Source organism: Dunckerocampus dactyliophorus, chromosome 15, assembly GCF_027744805.1.
Source record: "Dunckerocampus dactyliophorus isolate RoL2022-P2 chromosome 15, RoL_Ddac_1.1, whole genome shotgun sequence".
Classification (NCBI taxonomy): domain Eukaryota; kingdom Metazoa; phylum Chordata; class Actinopteri; order Syngnathiformes; family Syngnathidae; genus Dunckerocampus; species Dunckerocampus dactyliophorus.
The window spans coordinates 11,677,407-11,688,603 of NC_072833.1; the positions used below are offsets into that span (position 1 = coordinate 11,677,407).

An 11,197-nucleotide genomic window follows, 5' to 3' on the forward strand; every position below is an offset into this window, starting at 1 on the left:
ATTCTGAAAGCTGTTTGTAATATTTTGACTCTCCAAAATATTGTAAACGTCTGAGCATAATGCAAAGTTTAATGCAATTGTACACCAGTGGCGGCGCTATGGGGTGGCGGTGTTCCCTTGGTCACCGCTACGGCTGGGGGGACAATTTTGCTCTGTGGTGCAGAACATTAGTTCAGACTATCCGCCGTTTCCGTATGGACGCATTTCACTGCAGCACACAACTTTCCGTGGGAGAGCAGAAGAGAGCCGCCTATTTTGTGGATTTTGCTGTCAGTAAAACCGCGTCTTGCATGAATTGCAAGAGGTAGGTAAGTTTTCCATGATTACTTTACTTTACTTTCGGTTCCAGTCAAGTTTTCTCACTGTGTTGACTTTTACTTCAATTCTGACGCGTGATTCAGCACATCAATTTGTTAGTATTGGTAGCGCTCTGTAGCAACATGAGTGGGCGTGTAAACCAAGGAGTCTGGAGTTAAAACGAGTGCCGATCGCCATCCACTTCTGTATTATGCCCTGAGCGGGTTTGGCCGCCATCATGGTGAGCAGAATCCAGAAATTATACATTGAAAATAATGTCCTCGGCACACTGCTCAGCTAGTAATTGCTCTAATAGACGGTCCAAAAGCAGTGGCGGAGCTATGGGGTGGCTATTGGTGGCCGTGGCCACCCCACTGGCCATCTAGACAATTCAGGTATCGACTTATTGCCATCCCTATTTGAGTAATGGTCTCACGTTAGACACCCCAATGAGAAATTTCTGGCTCTGCCACCGCCACTGTACGGCACTGTCAACTACAACTTAGATATACTTTAGAGAAGGCATCATACAACTTGTGTAGGAGTATAGGTTTATAATCCACTGAAAATGACAAAACACAGCCATTATTGTCTAAATAGCTCCCAAAACAAGAACCAGGGCTGCACTAGTGCTGACAACACTGGGGAGCTGTGATTCATTGAGTGGAAACATTGAGTGACTTTCAACACAAGTGAGTAGCAATGCATCATAATTTTGTCTTGCCTACAGTCAAGCATGGTGGTGGTATCATTATGGTTTGAGTGATGCATGACTGCTTCCGGCACCAAGGGAGCTGTGGTTCATTGGCAGGAATCATACATTTGTACTGTGGCATTGCGAAGCCGAGCATGATTCCCCCTTAGTGAACATGTCCAAATTGTGTCCTTGGTGTAAATGTTTATTGTGAGCACCATTATTATCTAGCTCTGCCTTAAACCTCCTGGGCATGGAATTGACCAGAGCAACACGGGTTGTTACTGGAATCCTCTTCTACTCCTCTATGATGACATCACTAGTGGAGCTGGTAGATGTGAGACCTTGTGAGCTGCTGGTTCAGGACTGAAGGAGACGTACTTGCTCACTCCATCACCTTCAGCTAACAATACGATAATAAATTTACAGTTTCAAGATCATTAAATTACTTGATATTGCCTTTACTTTGTTAATCTTGGTTATAGTCAGAATAAAACCCATGAGAAAGATTTTAGGCAAACAAAATAAACAGAAGAGAATTGAAAATATCCATCTCATCACTTGAGTATAGCTAACCCCGTGGTATCAATAATGTGTGGCTCCACCCGCCCACTTCCAAGAAGACATGTTCGTCACGTTTTGCCTTTTACTTTTCCAGTTCCCGGCATTGACTCGGAGGCTCCCGCGACTCGTTCGACGACGGATTTGTTCTTGCTATTTTGCTTCCCACTTTTATTGTCCACGTTTGTCTCTCAGCGGTTTTAAAACTGGCAAATAATTTCAAGGTGCGAGGACGCCGCAGGGCAGTATGTCTTTTACTATCCTGGCTTTTTGCTTCTGCTCCTTACTCTGTTCGCTCCACGCCGAAGCAGGTATTGTTTGACAATACACAAATACCATACAAACTACCGTACAAAACACTACTGCCAATAGTAAAGTAAGCAACCTTTTTTTTACCACTTGAACTGCGCACTTTGTCTTTTTAAACGGACAATTGTTGGAAAATACCCCTTAAAATGCACTATGGGGTGCTTATGTCGTTCACTGTTATATACATGTAATTAAATTATGAAAATATTTATTTTATTTTCTGTGTCATGCTACTGGAATTGTTCATTTTTCGCCCGTACCGGACGCAGACAAACAAGGCAATCAAACAGCGGTGAATGCTTGTCTCACATGTTAGACTTAATGAATGTAGTAGCTGCTTCGAACATGTGTTCCTACACGAAATCGGTCTGCACGAATAGTATGTGCCTTTCATCGATCGCTTCGCTGTGCTGTTATTCCATAGGGGTGAAGCTAGGAACATTAATTAGTTGTATTGATGGTATTTGCAGTGAAGGGCGTAACTTTGGATCTACCGTTGGGGGGTTAAAGTCTTTGCCTGTTTATTTATTTACTGGATCATTTGCTTTTTTTTTAAAGGAGTATGGGTAATTTGGCATGACTGTATTAGAAATACGCTGTGATACTTTTACTGTGGGCTGTGCCTTCTTGGTCATTTCCTTCTCTTTGATCAACTGTTCGGCAATCACGTGCTTGAACCATATATAAAAAAAGCTTAGTTAATGTTCAAATGGTAACAGGCCGATTAAAAATGACAAGTGACGTCAAAGCAGAATTTAAGGAAATGCATTCAAGTGTTTCCCCAAGCTTGTCAATATTCACGACATGAAGTCGCTCTACACTTCTCTATGGAATCACAGGAGTGCCAAAATTAAAAGGGGAATACGTGTGTAAATACAAAGAGAATCAATAATAAAACAATGTACAAAAGTGGAAATACAAAGAGAATCAATACAAAAAAATATACAGATGTAGTCATATCTTTTTCCATTTTGTCATTGTTTTTTCTGTATTGTCTTTGTTTTTTTGAATTTGCCGTTGTTTTTCCTGTTTTGTGTTTGTCTTTTCCACTTGCGTTTTGTCATTGCATTTAGTAATGACAAAGACAAAAGAATGATTTCTGTATTGTCTTTGTTTTTTCCATTTTGGCCTCGCTTTTCCTGTTTTGTCTTTTTTGTTTCCATTTGTGTTTTGTCATTTAGTAATGGCAAATGCAAAAACATGCAAATGGGTAATTCTGCCAGGATGATGACTACTCCATACGTGATTACACGATTTCTGCTTGTAGTGGCTATGTAGTTATGGAAACTCGGGAGCCCGGAAATTATGTCACGGACCGAAAGTAGACGTAAATACACGTTTATCAAAAGTAAACGGGGGAAACTGAAATAAGATAATAAGATAGATAAGGCATTTACCTCCTCAAGATTGTGCCACACAGCTTCATCCATATCTTCATTCATCAACGCAGATATAGCCTTTAAAGACTTTTTTATAAAAACTTTCCATGACATCTTCCACCAACCGAGCAATTGCTCATAATTCTCGTTGAACACCTCTTCTCAATTCGTCCACGTCCACCATATTTAAATTTCCCACGTTTGCTTTTGATAAACATGTATTTGCGTCTACTTTCTGTCCGTGACATTATTTCCGGGCTCCCGGGTTTCCATAACTACATAGCCACTGCAAGCAGGAATTGTGTAATCACGTATGGAGTAGTCATCGTCCTGGCAGAATGCCTTTGCTGTGGGCGGGTCATTCTTTTTCATTTGCATGCTATTGCATTTGCCATTACTAAATGAAAAAACACAAAAGGAAAAGACAAATACAAAACAGGAAAAACAACGGCAAATTGGAAAAAACAAAGACAATACAGAAAAAACAATGACAAAACGGAAAAAGAATATGACTACATTTGTATATTTTTTTTTATTATTGATTCTCTTTGTATTTCCACATTTGTACATTTTCTTATTATTGATTCTCTTTGTATTTCCACATGTAGTTCCTTTTAATTTTGGCACTCCTGTGATTCCATACTTCTGTCACTGCCACCTGCTGCAGCAGAAGTCAGGAATGGTACGTAATGTCACTTGACGGAGCGTCTGTCATCACCATGATCACATGTTTATGCAGCAGAAAGATATTCATGCAAGATCATGTAGATTTTTATTAAATCGGAATGATGTGGTTATATTTGGGGGGTTACATTGGCTGGATCTGATTTTTGCGGGGGTCATGACCCCGGTATCCCCCGTGCAAATTCCGCGCTTGTGTGCAGTTCATTCTTCTTAACTGATGATACAGTCTGCCTTCATGCAGACAGAGCGATCGATCGGTCCACGTAACACACCAATAGAAGAAGAAAGAATGCATGAGCGTTAGTCCGTCATCTTCCGCTGTCCAAAGCTCATCTAAATTTATGAGAAGTGGAATTACTTCTTCGAGTCATTTTGGAGTATAAGACAATGAAATATCCGGAGAATGTCGACTGAGGTGAGTCATGTCCGTCGAAGCTCACTTCCGGTCACGTGACGGCGACGAGGTGGCGGTGGGTCAGTGAAGTTTTCGTGTAGGCCGTGCCGGTGTTTTCAGATTTTCCCACTCTGGAAGCCATATTTAAAAAAATAAGATGCCTTCAGGGCACCCAGAATGCTGTTTCCGTGTGGGTGGGTGAGAGCCTGAAACGACAAAATACTTTGCCGTTTTGACCTGAAACTCGTATGTATCCACACGCTGATACCAGCCTGACTTTTACTCCGTATCAGATCAGAAAGGAAATCAGTGGTATCGCACATCACTAACAGAACAAAGTTGTTAGTATGATTACTAATCAGACACTGGTGCACTCAGTGTCCTTAAACCAAAATAAAGGCACTGCCTACAGTGACAAACAGGAAACTGAGATACAAAGTAAGAGTCTCAAACAGGAAATTAAAGGTAGAATACAAGAAAACCAAAATTTAACTTACAAAAGTATTGTTTTATGTTTTCCCAATTAGAGAAAGTTTTTCGTCGCCACTGTGCCAACACTGCTAGCTCATTGAATTAATGGTGCATTACATCATGCATGAAAACACCATTGGTTCTTCTTTTTTATGTCCGGAAGGTCGTCTTCCTGCACCGGTGAAGCTGATTTATAAGTGGCTCGACGTGTTTACGGTGAACGTGTCTTGGCTGAAACCCAGGAGATTGCCGGAACACTGCAACGTCCGTTACAAATATGGGCCAGACAATGTAAGAGAAATTCTACGGCAATGATTGTGTTGTAGTGGTGTAGTAGTATAACGCTGTTTACTGAGGGTTGTTTGTAATATTTTCTTATTTAACTAAGGGACGGGTGCTAAACATTAGATGTATCAAACTGTATGTGCAGTGTTTTAGTACAGGCCAAAGGGTCAATAATAAGCAACAGCATAATCAGTACAGGTTGTGTTCGATGACTCAATGTTTCCTCATGTTCTGTCAGTCTTCCACCGAGTGGAGGAACATCACCATGACTCTCCTGACAGAAAAAGCTGGATCGTCTAACTGGACCTTTTCCGTCCAGACGGTCAGCGTTGGCAACTGCAAAGCAAATGAGAGCATACCTGCAGTCATCACCATCCACTCCCCGCAGCCACGCGGTAAGAGACACAACAGCTCCGCAGCTTTACTGTCATATTCTGTGATGCAGTCAAGTGACAGTATTTATTTTTTGGACTTGACAGCTCAGCTGGTGAAGGACTTCAAGTGTCTCTTCCAAGCTGATAAGACGGATTGTGATTGGATTCCGGTCGATCCCTCTGTTAACCTGATGCTTTCCTTTAGGTGGGCAAGGGGAAAGTCTTTTTTTTTTAACTGAAATTGTCTTCGTAATTTCCAGAACTTCAGGGTCCTTTGCCCAATCACCTCAAAATTCACCTTTAGGGGACAGGCAAGCACGTGTATAAAATCTGACCAATATTGGTTGAAAAACATGTCCGCCATCAAATAAAACGTCTTTATAGGTACCTAGTACTTGGTGGGTCTTAGCAACTACAGTTGTTTTGCAAACACCTTAGACGCTAACCTAAAAAGTTCTCGCTCAACTTTCAAAACAAATGACTCACCTATCAGGAAATACTATAGGAACACTACTTTAGATCATCCACACACAAGATACCAGTAGTTGCTGTGCTAAGTTGTTTTTCCAGTCCCTTACATTACTGCAAAAAACACTTGATGCATGTTTTAATAATGTTCTTTATGTGCTTCTAAACAATAGCGATAATGGAATCATTGAATAAAATGTGAAATTTATGTTTGAAATACAATAACAGTTGGTTTCATTGAAGATTGGCAAAGAAAAGTAACCATAATTTAAAAACAAGTAGCCATAAAAGTCAATGAAACGAAACATTTTCGTGAAATTGAAAATTGAAAGGTGAAGGGTTGTAAACAAAAACAATACTGTAACACTGTTACTCATCATTTGCAAAAAGTCTGTCTTTTGGAGTTGGCTAGATATTCTCATAGGCGTCACAGTGGATATTTTTCCTTGCCAGACATCGGGGGAAAATTCACCTGGCGTGATGAATCCAGGCTTGTCATTGGTCTGCCGTTACATGGAGGAGCTGGATGATGGCAGCAATGATCCACAGCCATTGCTCTGATTTCCTTTGACACCCTTTGCTGTGGCTGACGAGGCCCACGGCCACCTCTGTAGAGGGGACTTTGTCCTTGTCCTCTACCTTTCTAAATCTGTCTACCTCACCTCCATGTCCACGTCCTTTCACTGCTTGACCTCTCAGCTGATCTGCCTGCTCCATGCTGTCGCTGTGTTGAAGCACATGGGTGCAAATCCTTACCTACGTATATACTTTTACCGCAATGCGAAATCAATCATCACTAATTTGAGTTGTTATCCCTACGCACATGAGATCCATAAATTGAGGTTATCCATAAATATGTGCTTTGGGAACCATACCGTTTTTTAATTTTTTTTTACCAACAATACAGTTACTTATCATTTTGAGCAGTTGTAGTCATTGATAGTTAGTTGAGATGAAAATACAGTCATGTCATATGAAATGTGTGTGTTCAATTTTGTAATAGTAACACTTTGATTCTAACTGGTCATTTTGAACAAGTGATTTAAGTTGAGTGAACCAATTACTTAAATGTAAGGTGTATTGTATCCAAGCAATTGAAGAAAGTGTTTAGAGTTTTGAGAAATGTTCTTTTTTGATTATGTTTTGAGGTTTCTATTGAGAGTTTTGAAAGTTGAGCAAAAGCTTCTCAGGTTAGCGTTTGTGTAATTGTAAAAAACTGTAATTTTATTTTTAGAAAATGCAGATCAAATAAAAAAAAAAACGATCCGCGGTCCGAAAATGGTCCCCGGGCCACACTTTGGACACGCTTTTTTAAAAATAAAATGCAAGTGTAAACCTATTAGTGCCTGATGATGCCATCCCCTTCCCCTCCCCATTCTGGTCAGTGCAGGGTTTGTGGTGATGAAGAAATCAGTGAAGGTTTGCAGGTGTGCGAGCAACCTTACCACCGTGGCGGCAGGGACGGCTGCCACCTAAGTGCCGACTTTATTGGCATGGACATCTGCATGCTCTTGAGCAGCCAGGCTGGGATGAGCACGTTTAGACCAAAGCGAGGTAGGTTCTGCCTTCATCCCGCACATCATAGTACACAATGGCGTGGTGTTAAATGCGTGTGTGCTTCTTTCAAAGTGGTTTCCCCTCCAGCTCTGAGCTACGTTGTGGAAGGAGACAACCTCTACCTGAGGTGGACCACTCCCGAGGTGGGGCAGGACTGCAGTTGGGTCTACGAGTTGTGCTACAAGAGGTGCATTGAATCCCAAGTAGGTATTTTCCAGCAAGTGTGTACTTGAGCCATGTAAACAGGTGTCTCGTTCATCTCATTAATGTACTCTGTCCAGATATGCGAGCCCTTCTACATTTCCAGTGGACAACCCCGGAAGATAGCCTACGACAAAAGCTGCAGTTATGAGTTAAGGTCCCGGGTCTTAAAAGTCGAATACTGCCCTGAAATGGACAGTGACTACAGTACAGAAAAGATTGATGGTAAGATAACATCAAAATAGAAGTAAATGCACACGGACATGGCTGATTACCCTTCATTGTAGAAGATAAGCTGCCTGAGATCTGTTTGGGTGTGAAATGAATATAACGACAGTGCAGCAACAGTAAAATAATTTTTCATTTATGAGCCACCATGCATGGAAGTTGCATTACTGTGACCTCTTGCTGTGATTGACCCTATACAGTATCTGACAAGAGTTTGTATGATAGTATGAATGACGGAAATTTGGTTTCAGGTTTTTTCCGAATGAACCACAACTCCCCCAGTGTCCGCAGCACTCAAACCGCGATGCAACCACCATATTTGACTGTAAACAAGTTATCTTTCAACTCACCTGTGTTGGAATTCATGTTTCCCTTTAATCAACCGCAGCTCCACCAGTGCCAGCTGCACTCATGCAGCCTCAGACTATGATGCAACCTCCACCATGCTTGACTGAATTCTATTTTTTTTGCTACCCACTTGTGGTGCTGTCAGCTATTTACACAATAATGACTGCGTATTGACTTATTTTTTTATATGCTCGATGTTGGCTTTCTTACCGATATTGTCCACGACTTCATTACCGATACCGATTTCAAACGATACAATAATGGCTATTCCGAGCTATTGCCTCAAACTAAAGTCGTGTCATGAACACATTATGCTTCTCCTACTGGACGCATTTCGCAAATAAACACTGTTTGTGCAAAATAAGACAAATACTGCAATATGCAATACAAGTTATAGAAAAAGTGTCAAAAAGTTGCATGTGGCTGAGTGATACTTCCCGAGGTGTGATGTAAGATTAAAAGTATTGACAGTATTGATGCCATGTTCCGCATGACAGGTTGGACTTTAACTTTGGTTTTCCTTAGTTTTCACGTCTTAAGCTCTGTCATCCGGGAGGAGCTCAGAGTAGAGCCGCTGCTCCTTCACATCGAGAGGAGCCTGTTGAGGCGGTTCGGGCATCTCGTCCAAATGCCCTCCGGGCGCCTCCCTGGTGAGGTGTTCTCGGCATGCCCAGCCGGGAGAAGGCCCCGGGTCAGACCTAGGACACGCTGGAGGGATTATGTCTCACAGCTGGCCTGGGAACGCCTTGGTGTCCTCCCGGTGGAGCTGGAGGAGGTGGCCGGGGCCCGGGAAGTCTGGGCTTCCCGACTGAGACTGCTGCCCCCCCAACCCGGATAAGCGGAGGAAAATGGATGGATGGATGGATGGATGGATGGATGGATAGGTCAGTGTTTCTGATTGTGTTTGGCCTTGAGTGCACACCACTGCCGAGATGTACAGCTGCTTTGCTGTCGCAGAGGTACCCGTTTGTCATTCGTAATCAGCGCTACCAGTTAGGTGGGTTATACGGAGCAAAATGTAACACTAAACTTATTGCAAATTGCATATTTACTATACAATCCGAAGGCGAAACCTGAAAATACTTCCAGACCGCGGACATACAGCACTTAGCTTGTTTCTTTGTGGCGCATGGTGCAGTTTTTTGGGGTCTCACTCGTTCACTGATATCATTATTGGCAGAAAAAAACCTTTATTATCAGGCATCCCTTTTTATTTGCAGTTGATAGAGAATCTATACTGCTAAACAAGCTGTACAATGACGACTCTAAAGTAGATCCAAGTTTACTTTCTATAGTATTGTATAATGATAGTCAATGGCGTTCTTTTCTTTCACAGCCCAGGCTCCAGGCAAGACTCCCAGCGTAACACTGATTGTAGTAGCCATTGTCGTCCCTCTCGTCCTGTGTTTCGCCATCTTTTTGTTCTGCTATTGCATCAGGAGGTAGGTTGTGTAAGCCTCTAGGCAAAGACCTGTTTTTCCACCAGACTGCCATCAAGTTATATGTTTTTCTAGGCACAGCGCCATTCTCTACCCTGTCAAACACGACCCATCAGTGATATTCAAAACTGAAATTAAGGTAAATAATAAGCTTTGAGCTCATTGCGCTTGGATGCTAACATTTTTGTTGATTTTTTTTCAGGCCCTGACAAATCTTTACACACCTGTGCCAGAACTTATAGAGCCGTGCAAAATTATTATACCTCACGGACATTGCACTTCTCAGTTGGCCAACACACCCTCTGGCCTAATACAGCAGAACCTGACAGAGTGAGGGGTTCTGTTCAGGAAGAGAGACACGAATGGGACACTATGAGGAAATGCAGTGAACCTTAAAAAAAGACGCTTGCCAAAAGAATCTTAGGAATCAGGGCATACAAAAGGTGGTCATCACTCTCCTCAGGACTGCGAGTGGACTTGTGGACGGCGCAATAAACCACAGAAAGATTTTGCACAACACGAGGACATGCAGGACGTATGTGGACATGTTGCACGCGGTCTTTATGAAAAGACGTGTGCACTAGCATTTTTGACTCGTCCGAACTTGCCTTGTTCAACTCACTCAAGGATGCTTTGAATGTTATTATAATTATTGTTTTTTTCACTGCTGCATGACTCCTGAATGAGACTGTCAAATAGAATAACAATTCCAACATTTAAATGTGTGAATAAAGAATAGAATATACCACTGTAGTTCAGGAACACATCTATACAATCCAGAATGATGATGGTTGATTAATTATAATTCATCTTATATTAGGAACAGCTGTCGGTATGACGCCTGGTATGTCTACCAGCGAAATAATAAACGTACGGTTCAAATAATACATACAGCGCATCTGGAAAGTACTCACGACGCTTCACGTTTTCCACATTTAGTTGTGACAACCTAATTCCAAAATAATAAAATTCTGCACACAATACACCACAATGACAACATGAACATGTTTGCACATTTATTTAGAAAAAAACAATGAATAAATCACATGACAATAAGTATTCATAGCCTTTGCTTGATTATTATGGAATCACAGGAGTGCCAAAATTAAAAGGCAATACGTGTGGAAAAACAATGAGAATTAATAATACAAAAATTTACAAATGTGGAAATACAAAGAGAATCAATAATAAAAAAATATATACAAATGTAGTCATATTTTTTTACTATTTTGTCTTTGATTTTTCTGTCTTGTCTTTGTTTTTTCTGCGCATGTGCAGACCGCGTCTTCATGTGGTTGGCCTATTTTTCAGCAGTCACATGCGAGGTAACTCGATTTGTACGACGCATGGGTAAACAACGTCATCCGTCAATCTATTTCACGGCAGTTACAGATCTTAAGTGTCAGACAACACGATTTGTACTACACGTGCAATAGACGTCACCCCGCCTCACTCCCCAAATAATGTTTAGACTGGAGAAATGACAACATAATTGATTTTTTTCCCCT

General features: G+C 41.5%; 1 protein-coding gene across 4 annotated transcripts; it reads left to right on the forward strand.

Annotated features, from left to right (window-relative positions):
• Nucleotides 1–192: 192 nt before the first annotated feature.
• LOC129168527 (uncharacterized) lies at nucleotides 193–10,878 on the forward strand. Of its 4 annotated transcripts, none has more exons than XM_054753904.1 (10): nucleotides 193–308; nucleotides 4,953–5,080; nucleotides 5,313–5,469; nucleotides 5,554–5,653; nucleotides 7,307–7,470; nucleotides 7,546–7,676; nucleotides 7,755–7,899; nucleotides 9,587–9,692; nucleotides 9,765–9,828; nucleotides 9,892–10,878. In XM_054753904.1, the coding sequence occupies exons 3-10, from the start codon at nucleotides 5,340–5,342 to the stop codon at nucleotides 10,021–10,023; spliced, it is 972 nt and encodes a 323-aa protein (XP_054609879.1). In that variant the 5' UTR covers nucleotides 193–308; nucleotides 4,953–5,080; nucleotides 5,313–5,339; the 3' UTR covers nucleotides 10,024–10,878. The 4 variants fall into 4 exon arrangements, with proteins under 4 accessions (XP_054609879.1, XP_054609881.1, XP_054609878.1 ...); XM_054753906.1 differs by having other exon boundaries at nucleotides 240–304; XM_054753903.1 differs by lacking the exon at nucleotides 193–308 and adding an exon at nucleotides 1,623–1,776.
• The last annotated feature ends 319 nt before the right edge of the window (nucleotides 10,879–11,197 follow it).

Bases quoted from the DNA above. Each gene is read 5' to 3' on its own strand.
- LOC129168527 (XM_054753902.1), top strand. From the start codon at position 1,800: ATGTCTTTTACTATCCTGGCTTTTTGCTTCTGCTCCTTACTCTGTTCG. The intron at 1,864-4,952 runs GTATTGTTTGAC...TATGTCCGGAAG, and splicing joins TTCGCTCCACGCCGAAGCAG to GTCGTCTTCCTGCACCGGTG. The intron at 5,654-7,306 runs GTGGGCAAGGGG...TGGTCAGTGCAG, and splicing joins AACCTGATGCTTTCCTTTAG to GGTTTGTGGTGATGAAGAAA.